We start from the raw sequence: 24,807 nt of genomic DNA, 5'->3' as shown, positions 1-24,807 counted from the left end.
CGGTGCATCTCTTACTTAAAGATGCTACCAATTATCTTGTATTACCTGTTACTGTTTAGACCAACAACAATTTACGCATACATTTATACAATCTAGACATATAACTTAATTTTTTTTTTTTTTTTTTTTTGCAGAAATGGGGACAAAGATCACCACATATTTGCATCCTGTCCAATTAATAATTTTTTTAAAGCATCCTGTCCCGTTTTTTTTTAACTTTCGTTTCTCCGCTTACTGCTGAATTAGAAATAATATTTATATTTATTACGTGAGAAGTTTCGTGCTAGCTCCACGTTTAATTAGTTAGTAGTAAATTCAACGAAGTGCCATCAATAAAATGACAAAAACCAAACACTCGAGATTAGCCAAAAATACCCAATAAAAGGAGTTCGACGTTTGTACCTGAAATATCGATGACAAATTTAAAAGTAAGCATTACTACTCACGCCTGGAACGTGTAAGATTAGTATCGTGTAACTATTGACTACTTTAATATTTTAATACCAGTGAAACCAAAAAAAAACTGAAAACCATCAAATATATTTTAGATTTAGTGTTAAAGAATAAACCAAATTCGTAAGTTTGGTTCAAAATAAATTGAGAAACGAATATTTAAACAAAGCACTGTGTTAATTAAAAAAACTTTAGTCAACTAAATTATTAATTTGATTTTGTGCGCAATTTATCTAGAAATCCATCTAGCAGTTACTCTACACTTTTAAGGCAATACGTAAATTTAAATAGCATAAAGGGCTCTGGATTATTTAAGTGATGTATATATTCGAGACGGCATGGTTCAATAGAAACCTCATCCGTGTCACATCCACGGTCTAGTAAGTCCGTATCTACTTCAACCCTCCGTGTATTACTATGACTTAACACTCTTTGCAACCACTGTAATCCACCGTCACTTTCTCTCATCGAGGTCCAAGCAACATTTGCTGAGAAAGAGCATACATATCTTGTCATTTCTTCTATGTGTTATTTAGTTACACGCAACTTGAATTGAATTTGACGTGGTGAAAGGTAGAGAACACAGAGAACGCTGACATTTTGTTGTTTATTAAAGTGTGAATACCTATGGTTAATCACTCAAACGTTCCCTTCATTCACAGTAACAGTAGAACAACAAATGTTCCTTAAAATACAATTCAAACCACCACACGAAGATAGTTTGAGTTAATCAACTGCATATTGCCAATCATTCAAAAAATTAATACCTTATTATTTAATAAAGAGGCCACAGCACATACAAGTATAAAAAAGTACTTGCCTGCCAACTCATTTAACGATTATAAGGCATCGTTTGCAATGCTTCTCATAAACTATGATGTGACTAGTCATTATTAAAAAATGAAGCAAGAAAACCTAAAGTTTGAACTTGATGACATTTCGTTACGGATCAAGTATTGCTCACTTGAACTTATAAGCTAAACATTAGGATGCGTTTGTTTTTTTTTTTTTCTCTTTTTTTATTTATTTATTCAAGTTTGCGATTCCATTTACTCAGTTAAAACTAAACGAAAGAATAGTTAACGAAGTATTGCAAGTTGAAAAAATAAATATACAAAATATAACTCTTATTAAATAGACACATCTAAACGTACCTGACAACCTGAGCATTGACACCTGCGTCTTGCTTATCATTCTCTTGAACGTCCCCTTCGGGATCATTCTTATATCCAATATTGGAAGATATCTGATTGCTTGACTCTTCTGTGCTGTCTGTTAAATCGGAGGAATTTGGCTTGATGTTACTGTGAAAACTATTGGAATTTACAGGTACCTCAACTGTTGACAAACGCTTGATCAAACATATTGCTTTAGATGTTAGTTTCCAATCTGATATTGTTTTATCCTCATTACTTTCTGGAGCGAAATTCTCTCCCTCCGTTGTACTTTCTCGTTCCTTGCATTCCAAGCGTATTGCAAGAGGATCTTTATGATCGTCAGAGCTGCTACTACAAAGTTCATAATTACATTCTTGAGATAACACGATTTCCCTTTCCACTTCAGCTTTAATAGGAACGTTGTTTGTTTCCATTTCAATTTTATTACAACGTTGAAATAATGAGAAGCTGTTTCGTTAATACAAAAAATTGTTCAAGTTTGAGATTTGAAATCTTCAGCATTCAATGTTCAAGGAAAAAACACAAATCTGAAAGGAATAAGAAAAATATTCGTTTTATTTAAATTTATCACGAAGCTGGGGGAAACACCAAAATAATGCCAGTTCAAATGAAATTGATTTGTGGGTGGTATGGTTTGGTATCAGACTAGGGATATAAAAGGTACTGGAACAAGTATCTTAAAATTTTTGAAATGTTGTTACTAATAAAATAATAACGATAGATCTAAATACCAAAAATACAGAAGCACAACGAACTACTGAAAAGCAGATTAATATCCGATTTTTCTTTCTTTTCTCTCTTGATAAATCGAAAACTAACCTATTTTCCTGATAACTATATTTAACAAAAACTACCTATATTTAATAAATAGTTTATGTTATAGATATAAATAATCTTTCTTATTATACGTAAATACATTTTATCTAAGTACGATTATTGCCTTCTTTCTCTCTTTTTCTTAAAGTAATGAATTCTCTACGTACGATCAGTATTGCCTGAAGACAGGAAACTGTGCTACATACCTAGCTTATATTTCTTAAATAAAATATGAAAAACAATGCTATACAAATTTTACTTAGAAATGGTTTACATTTTCAAGACGTATTATAATATCTTAAAGACAGATCTACTTGTCTCCAGCCTCTCATCCTTAATCAAATACATTTAGCTCTAGCTATTTCTATTTAAACTTAATTTGCGTCGTTATTGCGTGCTCTAATTTCCTTTAATATTTTGGTATTTTCGATTTCGAAAATTTAATTGTAATTGGATTATTTTCTATACAGCAACTTATGGTATTTATCGGATAATTAGGCGTATTGGTGTTTAGTGCAAATTTTGGTAGCAAAGTTATGTGAAACATCGACCTACTGGTTAATGCTGGATCCTAACAGCAAATGTTCTTACTAGAAATAAACCAATCTTTCGCGCATAAGGCGTACAGGCTTATCTAAAGAGCATCTAGAGAGATATTAAATAGAGATGTAATTGGGCCTATAACAATCTCATTCTCGTCTAGCGTACAACTACCTTAAATTAACGAAAGAAAAAAGTACTAAGAGCATAGGTATACGGTATATTTTATAGAACTGAAGCATTTCGTAAAACGATATGTCATTTTTATTTTCGATGTAATTCAGTTCTTCGATATTTAAACATCAAGATCAACATCACAAGATCTTAACACCGAAGAGCCTTATTGGCATATATGCTAACTACAAGTCCGAATTCTTTTGTAAATTAAAGTGAGATATAAAGGTGAGAGAAATGTGTTATATTTTTACTTAACCAAAACTTTACAACAATTTTATTTTACTAAAATAAATGCCTGTTCACATTAAAAGGTTCCTTCAGATTTAAACAGATATTTACCAGCAATTTTTTCTACCATACAAACAACTGTATAGTATTTTCCCCATGTTTTATAAATACTGGTTTGAGCCGTGTGCGCCTTTTGGTACTTTATATAATAGTAGTGAAACAACATTCTCCTAAACCGCCGAAGGAGTTAGTTCTACGATAGTGAATGCCTCTTCCAGGAAAAACGAAATCGCCCCGAAGGATTTTTCCGATAGGAATCAACTAGGCTTACCAGAGTTTCAGCAGTATTTCTTACACTGTCAGGGTCTTCTGATCTCACAACTGCCACAGTTCATTACTCGAATGATATTAACACACTAAGTTGAGTTGATTTTGAGTTTAACGTCCCTTTTAGCATCGAAGCTTTATGAGACGTGGACCCACTGATTAACGTGGAATAAAAGCCAAATGAGCTCAGGCCAGAAATTAAACCCGGGTCCCCCACGCCAAAGGTGCGTACGCTAACCGCTTATCCACGGAGGAGCTCATATTAACACTGAGTGTTAACCACGTATATATAAGAAGCGACGGAACATACGGAGATAGCGACATGTTCCAATTCAAAATTTATTTTATATTTTCCTTAATACTTGCACGAAGTTAGCAATCTTGTATTATACTCAAGATTTCCGATACCGTAATTTAGTTACTACTATCCATTTCATAAAGATACGCCCTTCACTTCGTAATGCTAACCTGATGATCATTCGAAATTTATATTGCATTGTCGTATCTCGTTAGTTATTCTTAAAATGTCGTTATTTCAATACTTAAGATATGAAACTTTTCTTTGTACTGAGAACTGAGAAAAATAGGAATTAATGAAAGAGTGCTTATGTTATTGTACTCTTTTGGTTGGTTAATGTTCATACGACTATATATCGGAAAAGAAATCGTAAAATAATTTCTCGTACGCGATATGTAGGTCCATCTATTAACTTTAAGTCCTGAAAATTTCATTACTCAATACTTAGTAATTTTAATGTTAGTCAGTGAAAGTTGAGACATCATTATCTCTGAATTGCTGCGGTGTATTATTAAAATTAAAAAAAAAAGAAACACTTATAAAAGGATCTTAAAGTGTCTTTCTTCAAGAACAAATAGGCATATCTTTGAATGAAAAATCGAAAAATACTCCAGAAAATATAAATGCACGTTTGCCCGTTTTATTGCAATCAACACATACAGGGTGTCCGAGAAGTCCTTCCCTGATTACAGAAATTAATAACTCAGGCTAGAAATAAGATAGAAATATGAAACTGGTGTTGAATTGTTTACAAACTATAAAAGTTTTTGTCTGTGTTAGGTTTGTTCTGTTTTACCAAGTCTCAATTTTGTTTGTTTTAGGTTTGTAGTACGTAAGTAAGAAGCCCAAGAAGCCATGCCAACCAACCAGGAGAAGGCACAGTGTGTCCTGTGGTACCATGAGACACGATCACCAACCACGGTGCAGAGACAGTTCCAGACAACATTTGGGAGGACTCCACCTGATGTCAAGAGCATTAAAGCCTGGTATGAGAAGTTCAAGAACACAGGGTCGGTTGCTGACCTTCCGAGGTCTGGTCGACCAAGAACCTCAGCAGACACGGTGGATGGAAATTGAATATCGCCTAGATGTGCTACGTGCTACCAAGTGTGCTCATGTGGAAGTGTACTGATGTGACCAAAACTTTTATAGTTTGTAAACAATTCAACACCAGTTTCATATTTCTATCTTATTTCTAGCCTGAGTTATCAATTTCTGTAATCAGGGAAGGAGTTCTCGGACACCCTGTATGATGTGAGTATATGTGTGTGTGTACTTATTTGACGTATACAAACCGTAGGGAAATGTTGAAAACATCATCAGTACTTCCTCATTTACAATATACCATAAACAGCCCTCGTCACCTACACATTCCATATTGTTCTCATTCAATGAAGGAAAAGATAACACCCATGTTGATCTGGTACATTCGGCCGGGGAATTGATTGCAGAACAACTTGGGTGAAAACGTGATTGCCAAGGCTACATTTCTTTTTTACCTTTAACATGTTTGTAATCTCGAAAATGTGGATACTGATAGATCTTAAAGTACAAATGGAGCCATTGTGAATAATACATGTTCAGAAAGATAGCAGCAGCGATAAGTCAACATGTGGCGAAAACGAATGAAGTAATTAGATTAATAGATTTTTGGATGTGCTATGCAAAGTTTCATTTCGATGTTTCATTGATAGTTCATCCATTGCTATTGTTATTAAGATTGATGTAAAAGGTCATGAGACATTACATTTTTTCCTATTACATTCATATGATGTAGGCTCCAGCTGCGAGCTTCCTTAATGCGACAAAACAGCACGAGATGGTCCGTACAGCGTTGCTGCAATTCCAGTTACGTATATAATGCCGGGGAATTCAAAGGCTAAGCTGCCACATGACTCTCCACTCACTGCACAGAATGTTGGGATAAACACTTTTCTTTTCATTTTAATACATACTCTACCAAGCAGTGTTGGCAAAAACCATGGTTTGTATTGAAAAAAAACAAAAAAACTTTTTTTTGTTTAAACGTTTTTTTTTTTTTTTTGGTTTAAACCAGATTTTTTTGTTTCTATTGTAACGGTGACGGTAACGGTGGAGAGTATTAGTGATTAAAATATGAAACAAAATTTTAATAACCTCCCGTTATCGGGAATCTCGGTAGCAGGAGCGCACGCTCCGAAAAAAAGTGTATCAAGAAATAGTGAACTCAAATAAGAATACTAATATTAATACTACAACACTCTTCGGTCGTAATCGACAACTTACCATTCGAGCCTTCAATACAAATAACCACAATGTTGTAATTCACGAAGTTGTCAGACGTAGTGTGGACGTAGAGAGATGATGCAATCTAGACTCAAAAGTTCCAGAATACACTTGCGTAAACTTGTTATTAAAAACCCTACGTATTTATTTACTATATTTGTTTCTATAATACCACATTCTATCACAAAATAGTATTCATATACACAACAGATAATGCTCACCACAAACGAACAATATTTTGGCGTAAACAGTCGCTTTAATAATGATTTGATAACATCACTGATTTTAATTATTAATTTCGTTCAACATAAAAATGAGATTGACAAGTACTCAAAAGAAATAAAATATATAAAACAAGGAAACATACAAAATACTATATACAACAAAAATAATAGTAGTACATGCAATAAGGTTTCTCTACTATATTTCTAAAAGTCTTTTCAGAATAAATGGAAGTCCAGACGACAGTAGCAAATTATGTTATTTCAAATGTCTAGAAAGAAGTTTGATCTCTTATTTACATTTGTATTTATTATTCATTTATTATGTTTAATTATTTCCTTTTTACGGATGCACTAAACTATTATATTATACTTGCCGCTTGGTATAAATGTTTCTATCTTCAGTTCTGTCTTTGCCTGAACAGATGATTCACTAGTGAAATACTAATTTGAATGCAAAGTGACTAACTGATTGACACTTGATAGTCACGACTGGCGAACTTTTTTTTAAATTGAATTCAACTTATTACTGATATTTCAAACATTCTTCACAGATAAATATGTTGGCTAGCACAGTTTTCAGAAATAATGCAGTTATTTAACGATGTTATATCACTACTGTGGTTGTTAGATATTTTTATAGCTATAATTTGAAGTAATATTCCGCTATTATATAGGCCTAAGCGCTTTTTGTGGATATATGTTTCAAACTTGAGCTTAAGAGTAAAAGAATTCAATGCAAAGTAATCCGTTCATATTATGCGCTCATTATATGCACGACGTTCTATATTTACTGATCCTTTAGTGTGTATACAAATTATCAACCTCTACTAATATTGACTGGCGCAAGAAACTTTATATTTACTTTTTGTAGCACTGATATGCAGTATCCAATAAAATAGATTAGGTTATGAGTGAGGTATTTGAAATGAATATTACATCGGCTTACATAAATAATGATCAATATTGTAAATTTACCTTTTATATGCGCATATGTTTTTACGGTAATATCAAAATAATTCTATAATGTTACGAATGCTAAGCATGCTTTAGTGTGTCGTATCCGTATACACATATCGCTCGTTTTAATTCTTTTCGTTAACATTAGTACGTGACATGCGATGTTTACTGGCAGTGGCTGGCTTCTTCACGAATATGGCTTACTTGTTATTTTTCGAGCACATTTAGTTTTCTTACCTTTACCGGCAGGTTAAAACAAAAGAAGTCCTTTAACAATTCTTGTTCTATTAATTCACTTACAAATAATTCTTCATAATTGCATTCTTCTTTTATTATTCTCCTTCAACCTGCCCAATTGCTGTCGATTCACACTGCTGCTCATGATCATGTGTTGACAATGTTGCCATTGAAGTTTAGACAACATTGGTGGTGTTCAGAAGGTTACTGAGCGGAGCGCTCAGTCACACCGCTCGAAGTGAGCGAAACGCAAAACTTGCGAAAACAACGGGTACACAAATGCTGATGGGGCAGCGTGTCCTGTCACAATATAACTTGCAATATGTATTTATATCACATATGGACAGAAGTAATCTTGTTGCGCTTTAGTGTTAGTATGCAACAACCGGGTAATGTTGGAAGGGGTCACAAGTTTAAAGCGGAATCCAAACAGCTCCTCGGCTTACATCTAAGAGAAATTGTCCTCCATTTGAACTTGAAACCGGGATTAATATGCCACAAATTCGATATGTCTGCCGATTCACTCACGAAGGACTCCTGGTAAAAATGCGTTGAGTGATTTTTACATATTTGTTAATATAATCGTCAAGAGTCATTAGTACAGAAGGAGAAAAAGATAAACAATTGCACAAGTGGATCCTTTATACAGAATTACATATGGACAATTTCAAAGTACTACAGAGTACAGAAGAACTAATTTAGTCCAAGTCAGTTCACTACGACTTTTATAAGTCCAAGTCGAAATATAACGACTTACTTTGCATATCAGTACGAAAAGTAAATAAAGATACGAATTATTTGAGTCCACTTTAGCTCTGGCCTATTTATACATAAATAGTTACCAAAAATTCTTCTTATTTTAATAATTGCCTCTCGTGGGTTTTGTATGAACCCCTCCCAAAAAAGTACGTCATTTCGATGTATTTTATCAATAGTAAACATTATTAAAATGAAACAATGTTTATAATTTTTCTTTGGTTGCATAAAAATTATAACAAAGTATAAAAAATCACAAAAAAAACATCCATAAAGTTACATAAAAAAGTTGTTTTAGTAATATAATCTCTTTGAGTAAAGAATGGGGAATTTAGGTCTGAATAGTGATGGGTAAATTCCCGGGAAGATATTTTTCGGGAATATTCCCTGGGAATATTCCCGGGAAGATTCCCAAAATGGGAATTTATCCGGGAATTTATGTTCAATCAGAAAGAAAATTGTATTCTATTACCATATTATGATTTCAAAGTTGAATTAATTTTAATATCACAGCATATTATTACTGTTGTCCACAGAGGTTTCTTTAAAATCTATATATTCTGAACGGTACTGTTACTTTATTAACACTATTATATTTAGAGAGTACGCATAAATTTATATTTATTTACAATATGTTCTATCAATTAAATATCTGTGAAAAATTATTTAGTAACAGTTATATGTAAATGGATTTGCTCAACTTGACTCTATTACTGATATTATAAACACATTAAATTTATAAATCTTATAAACCAATTAGATTGGGTAAATGCTAGAAGATACATGTCTCACCAATTTATCAACATTTGCGCATACATATTTATGTTCACAAAATTTGCAAGATACTTACTTATCTTTATATTTTAGCACGTACCATTGCCTTACAAGACCTTTCATTCTACCTATTTCTCGAAATTCCATACGTTAATTCACATGTAAAAGAAGTCCGAGTACTTCTTCAGAAATTCGAGTAAGAGAGAGGAGACAGACCGACGTCTATCACTAATGGTGATTCAGGGTTTATTAATAGTACTTCGTCTCTATTTCTACATAATTCTAAATTACCGGTACTTTACAAAATGGTTCCTTTTCATCACTTGAAAATTAGTACTTTGCTAATATTGGCTGTTCTTTAGCATTGGGTCCAGCTTTTGCACCTACTTTTTGGCGATATTCTATTCCGATGCGGTTGTTTTATGGTCTCATACGTTAAATTACGTTACCAACATTAAATTCAGACGGCATTGCAGAGCGAGCGTTAGCGAATGAAGGCGGGTTAGAGCTCACATGGCACGTTCTTTTCTGTCTTCGTTACCAACAATTCACTTTCTTCTCTCACACAAATCACTTCCACGTACCTTTCCGTTTTGTACAATCCGCGGCAAAAAACCTGCAACATGAGCATATAAGTTTATTGTGAAATGACGAAGTCTTTTGCTCCAAAATAAATGTGCACGGGAGGAGGCCCAGGTTTATCCTGTCGTGATTCGTTCCACTTAGAGGTTATGTTCATTCCCTGTGCTGTTAGGCGTAGTTTCACAATAAACTTACATCCTCATGTTGCAGGTTTTTTGCCGCGGATTGTACAAAGCCCCTACTGCACTAAAAAATGTGTTCGACACTTTCTTGACTACTTGAACATCACTATCAACTCATTTCTTCCGTAAATCATCCTACTTTTTGCTAGTTTTGGCGCCCCAATACTAAACAATTACCTTACATTTTGGTGCAAATGGAAATGGAATTTAAAAATCATATTATTAGTTATATAAAGTACCGTCAAATAATTTTAAATTTTTTAACCTCCAAATTCTTTTAAACCTAGAAGTAAATCATAAAATATTAAAATAAAGTAATTAGTGATGTGGTTCTTATAATTTTGAAGATAAAGTAAAGAAATGGAAATAAATTCCTTCCCGGGAATTTATAGGCCAGGGGAAAAAACCCGGGAATATTCCCATTTTTAAATTCCTTCCCACCGGGAATATTCCCACTGCCCATCACTAGGTCTGAATATAGTACGAATAATATATGGGGAGTGAAACGTGATAACCCAGAAATGTGTGTTCATCAAGATTTTACGAATACTTACACTTTTACGGACATTTTTCGTTTTTTGGTTTAAACCAGCCAACCCTACTACCAAGTAAATTCTTTTTCGTTAAAAGTTCCACATATCTGGAACACTACAATTCCAAATTTTCGAACTGTGTTCTACACGTTTCTCAATCTACAACGGTAAAACAGATCAGAACGTCAGAGATTTATTTTTAATACACAAAAGTATCAAGTAATGAAAACTGAACTTTTCCCAACTTACAGTCTACATATCGTAGTTAGAAAATTATTTAACGTGATATTGTTTCCAATCCAATATATAGTTCTATAAACATTAATCTACAAAAAGAGTACAACAAAATAAGCACTATTTCATCGATTCCTTTTTCTTTTTTTTCACAACACAGTTCAAAGAAAACTTGTGTGTCTTAAGTATCGCAATATAAGTTTTGAGTGAACGTCAGGGCAGCCCGCGAAATCAGGGGCCCATTTTTATGTAATGGATAGTACACGATGCGCAATAATTCTTACTGCTCTCTTGGTATTTTTAACCGATAGCGACGTTCACATTGTCTTACGAGAAAAATGGCAAAACAATATCTCTGACGATGTCATATCCTTAAATTTCAAAGAAAATTTTAACGAAAGTTCTTTTTGATACAGAGCAACTTCAAACATTTCAATGCTCTTAGTCAATTTTATCATACTGTACAACAAAACTACGAGCAGCAAGCTATTTCTTTGGAACTTATGAAAATTATTTACGAGCGACTGATTGTACAAAGGATTGGACCCGCTGGAGGAAACTTTGGAAGATATAGAATTTCTGCCCTAATTTTACGAAAACAAATTTATGCAAAATTCTAGAATTCTAACAATTCTACCACCACTTCTCTAAAGAAACTTGCTTACATTTTCCCATTTTTTATAAAGGGTTCACATCATGAATCGTTACAATGTAGTGAGGTGAAATGCTGATTTTTTTTCAAACACTATTATAAATAAACAAAATACAATATGTATAGTGCACGTGATCCCTTGTTGCATATATCGGATCACGATTCCTTGGATGTTTCTTTCGATTTCCTCCCCTCCACTACTACAAACCAGCCCCTCAAAAATAGGTCACAACTTCTATGGAAGAAAGCCCCCTGGGGTGACATCTGCCGGGCTATTGAACTGTTTCCTTGGTGTTTGTTAGAGGTAGGAACTGTTGACGACGCTGTGGACTTATTTACATCCGTTGTCCACTCAGCCATAAAGGACTTTGTGCCGGTGAAAGCATCAAAATCGAACAGGTTTCCGGTCTGGTACGACAATGAACTTCGTGACCTTCTTAAAAACAAAAAGCTTGCCTGGACTCTATGGAAATCACATCCGAGTGACTACACATATAAAAACTTTGCTAGAATTAGAAGTCTTGCCAAGAAGGTACAGCGACGTAAATATTTTGAATACATGGACTCAATTGGTGATTTTACTGTTAGTAACCCTAAAGTCTTTTGGTCTGTAATTAAACCTAGAACAAAATCTCCGGGCATACCGGCAACAATTCAAGATGAAAATACTGAAGCGAGTGATGATCAAAGACCAGACCTCTTCAATAACTACTTCTGCAAAACATTTACTTCCCTTTCCTCTACAACCCATCTCCCCCCTCTCCACCCCATCTGTTCGGACACCTTATCCATTCTGTCTACCACCCCGGGCGAAGTTCTGGCTCTCTTGCTATCGTTATCTCCACATAGATCACTTGGACCTGATAAAATTAGTCCTCTCTTTCTCAACAAAACTGCTTCAGTTATTGCAGTTCCTCTATCTATCTTATTCAATAGATGCTTCAAGGAAGGGTATTATCCCACCAGTTGGAAACTGGCTCACGTGACCCCAATATATAAATCAGGACTTAAAGATCATGTATCCTCCTATAGGCCAATATCTCTTCTTTCTGTAATATCAATTATCTGCGAAAAAATAATTAAAGACAGGCTACTTAAATTCACCTCACCTTACATCCATAGTTCTCAGCACGGCTTTCTACCGAAAAGCTCAAGTCTCTCAAACTTAAGTACTCTTCTTTCCTGTGCAGTCAAATGTATGAATAACAATACTCAATTAGATGTTATCTACTTTGATCTCTCGAAGGCCTTTGATTCTGTCAGTCACATTCATCTTCTTCATAAACTCTCCAATAGATTAAATGTACATGGCAAATTTCTCTCTCTAATCACAAGCTACTTGAAGGACCGTAAACAGAGAGTTGTTCTTTCAGGGGCGACTTCTAACCCCCAACCCGTGATCTCAGGGGTGCCTCAGGGGAGTGTACTTGGGCCTCTACTGTTTGTCCTGTATATGGATGATCTCTACACGCACTTATCAGCTCAACCTAGTGGCCTTCTGCTTTTTGCTGACGATTGTAAGTTATACAGAGAAATATCGTGTCTCCATGACACAATTGCTCTACAGGAAGACATAAATTACCTTACAGGCTGGTGTGAAATGTGGCACTTGAAACTCAACAGTAAGAAATGTGATAGTATTACTATTACTTTGAAAAAGTCTCCTGTTCCCTCCACATACCATATCAACGATTCCCCTATCACACATTCTGCTAGTCATAACGATCTTGGTGTCATCTTTGATTCAAACCTCACCTTCTCTGACCACATCTCCTCAATACTAAAGAATTCAATGCGCATGTTGGGACTTCTTTATCGATTCACCGAACTACGCACTGTTTCTTCATTAGCAACTTTTTATAAGACTTTAATAGCGCCCAAGATCGAATACTGCTCTCCCATATGGGCCATGGCAGCACCTACACATCTCTCCAGACTTGATTCTGTTCTCAATTTCTTCATTGCTATAGTCCGATTTCGTGTTCCTGCACTTCGAATATTATCTAAGAAGGAGCTCTTGCGACATCTTAATATTCAGACTCCTGAAGTACGCAGAATTATCTCTGACCTGAAATATCTACATAAAATAGTTAATGGAACCTTAAGATCGGAAATATTACTTCAGGAACTATCCTTACGTGTCCCTTCCCGCATCACTCGGAATACCCACCTATTCCATCTTGCCCGTCCTAGGTTGGCTGTTATACAGAGGTCTCTTTTTTATAGAATACCAAACAGTTATAATCAAGTAACAACTGATGTGGACATTTTTTCGAGCTACCCAGTGTTTGAAAGAGCAATTAAACGAGCTTTGACGGAATAGTTTTACTTTTACACTCTTTTTTTCTATGTTGTTGTTATTGTTGTATTGTTTTTTTTTCTTTCTTTTGTTAATATGTCCCTGTGTAAAATGGCAAAGTTATGCTGTATCTGGGAAATTGTTCAATAAATAAATAAATAAATAAATATATGTCTCGTTAACCTATTATATTTTGTGAATTTAATGCAATACGTAATGACATTTTTGATATTGCCATATTCTTCCAATACAAAATTAGACACACAAAATAAAGATGAAACGACAAACCTTCATGTGCTGTATGATACATAATTTTTCCGTATCTAGGTTTAGAAACCTAACTGCTTTAATATAGAAGAAAGGTCATCTAGACGAAAGAGGCCAAATGTATAGAAACTAATCAAATATAGCATTAATATAAATTAGCGAAATTATAACTCTTTTCATGATTCTACGCAAATCCTGCCCTCCATCAAATAAATATCAAGGTTTAAAAAAATGGGAATGCCTTTGTCGCGATTTACCACTTTTATCGCTTATAAGCAAATGCAGTGTTTTTGATGCCCATGGTCCTACGGACGTGCAAGCGAACTTCGGCGGGGCTCTACCAGATTCGCACTATGTAACTTAGGTACATAACATTCATACTCTTTGGTACATAACAGATTCATTTGTCTATTTTGCATTCAATCTCCTTTTATTGGACCGAATATTTAAACGCAAGTCGTAAGAGTATTTATTTGTTTCAACAATTATTTCTGGTGGATCCTGTGAGTTTCATCAATGTTAAGTAGGATCTTCTCATACGACACGGAAAAAAATATGTAGGCTACAATGAGAAAAACTGTATGAAATAAGAAATTTATGCGTAAAACATATACTTCATTTATATACAAATACACGTTGGCACATTGTGAATTTAGAAATTATACCAACTCAAGTTAGCATATTTTCTTCTTTTTCCTCTAAAATCACTACCGGTTAAAGACATTGTTGTCCCAGATATAGATCCTACCAACAAATAAAAACTCGTTTTATCTATGGCTGATATGGAGAATTGGGAAAACTTGACAATACACGCCCCACCTGCGAATCGAAAAGTAGGACTGCTTTAAAAAAGTATAGTAAACTAGGATAGAGTAGAATAGGAAAGGTTCTAGAACACAGGTCCTCCCTACATAGGTTAGCAGCTAGGTTGATTCCTTTCTGGGTTTAAGTTCCAAAGTTGGGAGTCCACTTCCAGCAATTTTTTTTTTATATTTACAGGAAAGATATAGATAATTTGATCGTTTGTGTGCTTCATAATATATAAGAGTATCAAAAAATCTGTTTATTTGTTGTAAGCGGTTATAAACATGGAACTATACGACGAGCGGAGGGAAGTACTCGGCGCAAGGTAACTGAACAGATGCATTGTGGGAAAGAAACGAGCATTTATGTTATCAACATGGGAATGTACAAGGGCAATGAACCAACAGTTTTAACACTTGTGAAGCAATACGTTGATAACGAGCAAAATCTTTTAAAAGTTGTGAAGAGCACGGATTAATAAACCCAATAACAAATTGCAGAAACTGTGGAAAAGAGATAACAGCGAAAACACGTCGCGAAAGCGGACGCCCCAGTTCGGAATAAATGCTCTTTTCTGTACCAAAGTTTAATATTAATTTCAAATAGTATTGCCGAGCGAGCGTGAGCGAGTGAAGGCGGGATAGAGCTCCGCAGGGCACGTTGTTTTCGGTCTTTATTACAACTAAATGGAAAGGGGGACCTGTGTTCTAGAATCCTGCTAGTAGAATATGATAGAGGCAAGTAGGATTTGGGTAGGAACGAGTTAGCTTGAAATTAAAGAAATTTTGATCCATTTTGGTAAAATTAATAGTGTAATTTTTGTTTTTGAGAATACCAGCTGGAGCGGCACTGACAATAGGAGTTTTCGCTTAAATGTAGAGTTGTCCCTCCAGTTTCCAACCACCAAAAATCAGTAAACACATTAAAATATGCAGTTTTACTATACAGATCCATTGTATAAGCAGTAGTAGTTGTTGTAGAAATAGGAACGGATTCGTTGCTTTCTGTTCTCGACATAAAATGGGTATGCCGCTGAATCATCGAACCTTCCGCGTCTTAAAAATAGTACCCACTTCCACATCTTTTCTCGTAGTAAGCATAACTTTATTGCCAAACTTACACACACAAACATCAGATAAGAACTTGAAATCATTTCTTACCTCATCTCTCCTGTAAATTTTCCTAATTTTTATAAAAAACGGAAGGGCAACTCTAAACTTAACCCGGCTTTTAATATAGTATGTATGATAATATAAACTGTAGCATAAAAGATTTTAACTCATCATACCAGAGAACGACTTTCAGTTTCAAGAGAAAGACTCACACTAGTGTTGTGTCGATCATGAACGATTCGATCATTATGAACGAATCATGGCGTGAATCAAATGAATTATGATTCTTGCTAGAAATGAATCGATTCTTCTAATGAATCATTTGTACTTTCCACTGAATTGCTTGCCGTGATCGAAATGAATTGAGAATCACAAAGTGCCAGCTTGTGTGAGAATTTATAGGGTTGCTTCTGCAAATGCGCTTACAGTTCACGGGGAATGGTAAAAGAAAGAAAACCGTACGCGTGTTTTTTCTTCCTGCTTTCGTAGATGGCGTGCGTTTTTTTTTTTTTTTTTTTTTTTTCATCCTGCGTGGTAGGGTTGCTTCTTGCGAAGAGAGGAAGCCGCGTTGTTAGAAGCAGATTACTTTCAAAATAAACTTTTCTGTTGCTTGCGGTCCCTGATTTTCTCCTATTTACGCCAAATGGGCTTTATGGTGGACAAACACCATATGTGTGGGTTTTCTCTGAGTTCTCTCGTTTTCGCTCACTTCCTTCATTTCACCATTTCATTCATCCTCATCATCATCGTTTCCTTTAGTCTCGACGAAGATAACCATGGAACGTAAAAGTTTTTAACATTTCATTTCATTCTGCGTTTACTCAATATCTCCCAGAGGGAAACCTTATAAAATGATCACAATAATATTAAGTATATTTTGATGTGTTAACTCCCTTTCTTCTCTAGCTCAAAAGAATTCAAAAAGATCATTATTTTTTGCCAGTCAAGAATAAAATAGAACATATTTTAGAATGTAATAGGACAAAATAGAAATTTTGCAGTTTAACATTCCACGTTTATGTCCATTAATCTAAGGAAAACGAATGATTAAGGCAAGTAAATGATTATGGACGAATAGGTGGAATGAGAGTGTGGGAGGAAACGGGAGTACCCGACAAAACCCACCGACATCATGATGTACACAACAAACTTATTTAGCAGTGGATCAAACCAAGAACCCCACACACCGGAGGTAACAGCTTTATCAGTGAGCCACGGTGACCTCAGGATAGAATAGAATGGATTGCAAGATAACAATTTACTTTAATTAATCATCCGTCTCTTCTTTAGCCTATAGTGCAAAACTGTAAGACGTAACAACAGAATAAAATTCATTAACATAATGTGTACTTTACAAAGTGTACCTGGGGAAATAATACGCATCAGAAATGAATATACTACTACGGACTCATTGCATAGTACTTTTGTATTTAAAACCAAAAACATGAATGTAGCCTATACATTGCACTTAGGACTCTATATTTTTCCCCATATTAATATGTACGACAACAAGAAGTTACAAATATATTCTTAAAACTGCTAGTATCCCGTGAAAATTTTATGGAGTATATTTCATCAAAGTACTTCCTCGAGAACTGAAATTGGCAGAAAAAACGTGGAGATTGCAACAGTGTTAGTTTTTGCCTCAAGCCGTAATATCAAAACAAGATGCAAAAATAACAACAATGGGAGCAGAGCAACACCATATTATTGAAACTTCATAATAGCACCGAGCCACCACTCACCCCAATGCAACGATGGCCGTGTCATCTGGTGTACTTCCTCTCCTCACAAGGAATTTATTAAGTTGCGCAGAAAAGCAATGCAGTAGCCCAAGCGATTCATAGGATCGAATAATTCCCACTCAATTCATATGATCGAATAATTCATCTGCGCAAAATAGATGCGCGAAAACCTAACTGATTCAATGAGCGAATCATTCCCAACCAATTCATATGATCGAATAATTCATCTGCGCAAAATAGATGCGCGGAAACCTAACTGATTCAATGAGCGAATCATTCCCAACCAATTCACTTGCGCGAAGGGAATGCGCTAACAACCAATTCATATGAACGAATTAAATGATCGAATCATTTCACTGAATCAGACTAAATGAATCGATTCTCCGAAATGAACCATTTTGCCCATCACTAACTCACACAGACGCAAGGTGCCAGGACGATATAAATTATTTGGTCCCGATAGAAGACTGTGTAATAGCAATGGAGACTTTCAGTAATTGATTGCGTTATAGCAACGCTATACTTGCGATACAATTCAAAACATTTATGATAACAGTTACGTTGCCTAAAATAAAAACATGTTTTCATTAATATCATACTCCATTTAAACTTCAATTGTACAGTATAATTTTTTTCGGTGTCAATGAAAAATTATTTTGGAAAGACAACGGACAATTTCGCTAACGGTTTGCATAAACGCAAATAGAATATTACGATAATGGAGATAGTAGTCAATGACATTTTACTTTTTTGTGTGTGTTGCGTTACTGTACGCAGAATATTTGCAGACACTGAAGGAGCCTCAGCATGAATTAGTGTTACACAATTATTTTTTTTTAACCGATGGCCTTCAGTTTTATGAATATTTCTTATTAATATCGGGAAACCCATCAGGTGGTTAATGATCCTAAAGTTAACAATAACAAATTGAAATCGTTATACTCTTTTAAATTAGTCTTAATGCATCATTCAATACAATTTAATAACAATACTGCATTAAGAACCCAATTAAGCCGTTTAATGTCTCTAGCATAAAAATTCAACGTGACTCGCCGTCAAGGACGCCAATTCTGAGGGGCCTGGGCTTCCCAATGTCCCATGTGTTTTATGAATATATATTTTAATGAATATACAATATTTTACATATCTTGAATTCAATTTCTCATAATAACCTCATAAAAGCCTTCTTAGACCCTTGTCTGCAACAAAACACACATACGAATGACCCATCTCCAATGTTACAGAGAAATAGACGCCCTTGCTCGCCGTGATTCCAGTTCAATATATATATTTAAGAAACACACAATCTGAATAAAATTATTCATATAGTCGTTATTAGACGACATGAGAAGGTTACTTGTTCTACACTAATATCTATTACTTTGCGATACACAAGTGCAAGTGTACATACTTAATCTACCGGGTATCTAAATTAAGTGTTCATATGTCATCTACTAGAAACTTTATAACAACAATCACATAATAAGCAGCAGTAAAGTGTGGGGGAATGCGGGGAGTCTCCGAAAAAATATGTATGGCGACCTTCCACTTCATATAAAAAAATACAATTGACAGTGGTGGCCCTACAGAAGGCGAGGAGGTGCTACCACCACACCAATATTTTTTTCTTACCCCTCCTTCGACCCCCCATTTTTCTACGTGCAACCGGTGAACTCCTGATCACGAGCTACTGCTGTAGAATTTGCCACTGAAATCTATATGACACTGAAATCTTCATTCTTCATTTACATATTGATAGATATAGAAGCTTCTTTTATTCATTATCGCATTGTTTAATGCAGGTTCTGATCTCTAATTAAATAAATTCTTCTGAGTATGGCTAACCACTGAGTATTTCCATGTTTTACGTTGAACATTTTATAATCCCTTTGTACTTACTGTACGTCTAATGATAACTATTGATAAACTGCAGCCACATGTGTGTAATAAAGTTAATACTGTTACTATGTGTATAACTGGGAAATGTATTTTGTGGTAAATTTCACAGGAAAAGAATTATAAATACGTATATTAGAATGAGTAAAACAAAAAGTTGGTAAATGAAGAAGAAAGATTTATGCGTAATATTGTTCTTATTTACTGCTCTTTTCTCATGAAATTTACCACATACATATCTTTGCCGATTATATACATACTAACATTGTAAGAAATACAGGGAATCGTTATCAAATTATATAGTATTCGTACAATAACATATTTATAGACATGCGACAATCATTTTGGACATGACTGCAGTTTTAAGCACATATACTTTGGGCATACGTGCTTTCAACATTTACAATTCACTTTATTGTATGTGTATGATATGCTTCTTTCAATATTTGTTTGTAAGTTTATGTTTCTGTGTTGCGCTTACATTAAAGTGTGTCCAGAAACGTGCCGATGCTCATTTACTACCCACAAGCATAAAGCAGTGCAATCATAAATAAATTGGATTGGAAGAAGCCTCAGAATTAAATAATGATAGTAGACTAATAATAATAATCGTCAAACCAAAACAGTGTGGTTACCTAGCATCCCCAATCTTTTTTCTTGCCTTCCCCTTGTCTCCTACTATTACGAGCCAAGCGCCGCCACTGAAGATAGACACGGGGTACAGCGTGACGTCATGCGCCCCCTACCTTTCAAGACATATTTTTAGCCCTGATTATTAGTATACTAATTTTTCAACCTTTTATTTCAAAAATTTGCATAATTTCAAAATGCAAATATTAATATTAGACATTAAGGGCTGTATTCAGAGCGAATTCGTTAATCGAAGTTTAGTCACAGTCTAGTTAGTAAGAATACTAACTCTTTACGAAAGAAGGTGCACCTTTTGGCATTGAGAGTCTACTTTCAGTACAACTAAAATGATGATTTGGGTGTGACTAACTTATAGAACCCCAATGCATCGGTGAGTAAAATAAATGTGGCAACTACGGAAAAGTAGGTGAGCGCATGCGTAGTCTGTAAAAACGAAAATACATGAATTACGAAATACGAAATGTTGTATCGCACGGGCTAAACCGAGGGTAAAAGATTAGTCACTGATCTAGATTAATTAGTCACATGAGATTAACTTCGTCCAATATTACGTCCTAATCAGAGACTCTGAATACAATTTTGATAACCATCCGCTAGTCAAACCCGTAGTATGTCGTTAATCAGACGTCAAAACGACAATGCATAAGGCCCTAACTAACTAACTAACTCTATGGCCTATGGAACCCAGAGGTTCAATGCCGCGTTCACAAAAGCTCTTCACTGACTTCTATCCTTAGTCAATTGGATCCAGTTTCTACTCTGTATTCCTAACTCTGCGAGATCCATTTAATATTGTCCTCCCATCTGCGCCTAGGTCTGTCTAATGGTCGTTTTCCGATTCGTCTTCCAGTCAAGACTTTGAAAGTGTTTGTACTTTCTTCCATTCTAGCTACATGACCCGCCAACCTAAGCCTCCTAGACTTGACGACCCAAACAATGTTGGGTAAAGCGTATAAATTATGTAGTTCCTCATCATGAGGTTTCCACCATTTCCCATTCCCGTTCTCTTGGGTTCCAATATTTGTCTAAGGATCTTGTTCTCAAATACTTTCAGTCTATGCTCTTCCCTCAGACTAAGCGACCATGCTCCGCAACCATACAGAAAAACAGGCACGATTATGTTTTTGTATATTTTAAGTTTCCAATTTTTCGACAGAATTCGCGACGACAAGAGATTTTGAACATACTAGTAACACGACTTCCGTACTTTTAGTCGACATTTAATTTCTTCGCGAATATGATTTTCCTCTGTTACTATTGATCCTAGATATTTAAAGGTGTCCACTTTATCGAAAGTTTTATTTAGTACTTTCATGTACTAAGTTTTCTCTGCATTTACTTCTAAACCCATGTCCATGCAAGCGTTTAATAAGATCTCTGCATTTCTTTCTATTGTTCTCCTATCATCCCTTATTAAATTTACATCATCAGCATATGCCATAACCTGATGAATACCGTTCAGCTCTAGGCCTTGGTTGCTATCTTTGATTTTCCTTATAGCGTATTCCAGAACGAAGTTAAAAAATAATGGCGACAACGCATCTCCATGTTTCAGGCCATTTTCGACGTGAAAGCAAGTGGACAAAAATTTTCCTACCCGGGTTTTACTTTGGGATTCATTTAAACATATATTAATTAATCTAATTAGCTTTCTCGGTATTCCAAGTTATGTAAGAACGTTGTATAATGTTTCTCTCGTAACCGAGTCGTACGCCTTTCTAAAATCAATAAATAGTTGATGTACCGGTTTATTGTGTTCCCATTTTTTTCGAGTGTTTGGCGAATGGTAAATATTTGGTCGACACTTGATCGATTTCGTCTAAATCCGCACTGATAATCTCCAATAATTTCATCTGCGTAGGGCGTCAGTCTTGCTAATAGAATATTTGTAAGGATTTCATAGAATGCTGACAGGAGAAATGCCTCCATAATTATTAGTCAGTTTTGTCGCCCTTCTTGTGAATTAGAACAATGATTGATTCTTTCCACTCTTGTGGCAATTCTTCCTTGTTCCAGATAAGGAGAATGAGTTTGTGTATATTGTTCCACAATTTTTCACCTCCAGCATAAATTAACTCAGGCGGAATTACATCTACACCCGGAGATTTGTGTTTCTTTAATTTCTTTATAGCCGTTTCTACTTCTATTCGGTTGAGTTCTGGAATATACGGTTCTGCGGTATGTATCTCTTTTCTCCACGCACATTAGTTTTTGGCTGCGTGTTAAGCAGATCTCCAAAGAAATCATTCCATCTATTTGAGAGGCTATTTGTATCAGTGGGAATTGTACCGTCCTATTTCTTTAATATATAAGCACGAGGTAGATAGCCTTTCTTAAATTCGCTGATCTCCTTATACATGTCCGGAATATTTTTATTTTTACTATTATCTTCAAGTTCCTTAATTTTAGTTTTCAAAAAAAGCTTTTCTTTCTTCTAAAAGTTTTGGAAGTTTCCCTCCTGGTATCTGCGAAATTTTGTGTAGTTATATCATTCGGATTTTATAGGCAGCGTAATTTTGCCTGTTTTCTCTTCTCTGCTAGTTTAATAATTCCTGGTCGAACCATGGTTTGTTACTACGTATTTCCTCGTATCCTTTTTTTTCTGAAATTTTAATGCTATCTCTAATTTCAATCCAAGTATCCTCAACACTAATGCACTCCGAGAATCTATTCGAAACTACAATCTGGTATTTCTCTCTTACCTGGCTCTCTTCTAATTTCTTTAAATTAAATCCCTCCGTTTTCGGACATTGAATATTACCTTTATTCAACGATAATTTCTCTCGTATGATCGCAGCAACCAGGTAGTGATCAGTGTCACAATCATCCCCTCTAAACGACAGGACATCAATTATGCTAGATTGCCTTCTTCTACTATAACGTGATCAATTTGATTATGTGTTTTTCCGTCTGGTGATGTCCAAGTGTATTTATGAACGTCGCGATGTGGAAATTTTGTACTCTTCATGATTAGGTTTTCGGATGTTGCAAAGTTCACGAGTCTAACACCTTTGTCATTACTTTCCTTATGCAGACTTTAGTTCCCTATAATCGGTTTGAAAATATCCTCTTGTCCTGCCTTCGCATTGAAATCCAATAATAGAATTTCCATATGGTATCGCGGGAGTTGGTCAAATATCCGTTCTACTTCTACGTAAAAACTGTCCTTTATATCGTCATCCTTATCTTCAGTTGGTGCATGTACATTTAAAACAATAATATCACACCACTGTCCCTTAAGAGTAATAAAAGAAAGTCTGTCAGTAACGAATTCAACCCGTTTAATTGCTGGTAATATTCGTTTCTGAACGAAAAACCCAGTTCCGAAGTCCTACTAGGTCCATCCTGTATTTTTCTAACTCACTCGTTGCGGATTTTAACGCGCCTGCCCTATAAAGACTTCTAATATTCCATGTTCCAAATTTCATGTTCATTTTCTTTTGCTGAGGTCGTGCCAAGTTATCAGTCCTTGTCCGAGTCTTTTGTGAATATTTCTGAACAATTGTCTTTTTTTGCAGGATGAGGTTGTTAGCCTTATCCAAACCCCCAAACTGGAGGACCACTCGTAGTCGTCTGTCCGCGACTGCTTATTCAGTAAATTCGCAGCTAACCTTTATATCTAGAGGCCTTCTCCTCAATCTGCAACCTGAGGAAGCGCCATGCCGTGGTGACAGAAACCCACACCAAGCACATATTATTAGACACTCCTTTCCTATATATGTTCCATATCAAATGCAGGCCTTTAGAATCACGAGATTATAAGATCCATGGTAATAGATTATTTTCACAGACAATGGTGAATTGTCTTCAATGACAGCAGTTTTTAGCGTTGGACATTTAACTCTTTCTTAGTGATGTTCTTTAGTGGTCAGAATAAATTTTATTGTTATTGGAAAACACCAAGGGTCTGGACCAGTGTTGAATTCAGACATTTTCACCCGGGGGGAATGTCAACTCCTCGGGGAGAAGGGTTGTTTTTCTGTATTTTTGCAAGAAAGCAGCATATTTAACAATTCCATTCACATGCACATCTTACCTAATATTGAGACTAATTGCTGATAAATATTCAATGCGAGATTATAATTTTAAAAAAAAACAATCGTTTAATTTTATCTAGAACATTAAATAAAGACTGACAAAAATATTTTACACAAAAGTTTAACTGCTATTTAGGTCCGTTACACAGTCACGCAGAGCTCCGCACGCGGAGTCCCGCGTGACAAGATTATTTATTGTTTCTTATGGATGCATACATAGTCACGCGGAGCAGCCTCCGCGTGGCTCTATCCGCGTTCTGTCCTCCGCGAGGCGGATAGGGCCATTGAGCAAATAGGTGCTTACATAGTCAAGCGGAACTCCGCGCGCGGAGCAGCAACTTCCCTTTAAAATGTAAAGAGCAAGGTGCATAGTAGCAAAACCAAAATGGAGATTGATCCAGAAAGACTTATTACAGAAGTTGAATTAAGACCATGTTTGTGGGATCCCGCTTGCGTAGAATACAAAAATCCTGAGATTCGCAATTTTTCCAATTAATTCATCGAACGACCGGACTGACATGCGAAAATAATTGAAGAACTTTTTCTCATTTTGTCGCAAACCTACACACACAGTCACAAAAGC

General features: G+C 35.3%; 1 protein-coding gene across 3 annotated transcripts in view; it reads right to left on the bottom strand.

The window, feature by feature from the left end:
• The window catches only part of LOC145681198 (uncharacterized), a 77,373-nt gene that overhangs the window by 19,968 nt on the left and 32,598 nt on the right, over positions 1–24,807 (bottom strand). The window contains exons 1-2 of one of the 3 annotated variants that reach the window (XM_081752698.1): positions 15,944–16,119; positions 1,608–2,158 (exon numbers count right to left, since the gene is read on the bottom strand). In XM_081752698.1, the coding sequence (XP_081608824.1) occupies positions 1,608–2,044 (437 nt within the window). In that variant the 5' untranslated portion in view covers positions 2,045–2,158; positions 15,944–16,119. Of the gene's footprint in view, positions 1–1,607; positions 2,159–15,618; positions 15,811–15,943; positions 16,120–24,807 lie in introns of those variants that run through there. The other 2 variants (XM_081752699.1, XM_081752700.1) reach the window with 2 other exon arrangements.

This window comes from Thermobia domestica, chromosome 3 (assembly GCF_964235325.1).
Source record: "Thermobia domestica chromosome 3, izTheDome1.hap1.1, whole genome shotgun sequence".
In the NCBI taxonomy this organism is placed as follows: domain Eukaryota; kingdom Metazoa; phylum Arthropoda; class Insecta; order Zygentoma; family Lepismatidae; genus Thermobia; species Thermobia domestica.
Note: the sequence above shows the minus strand (reverse complement) of the source record. Positions and strands in the feature narration are given on the sequence as shown.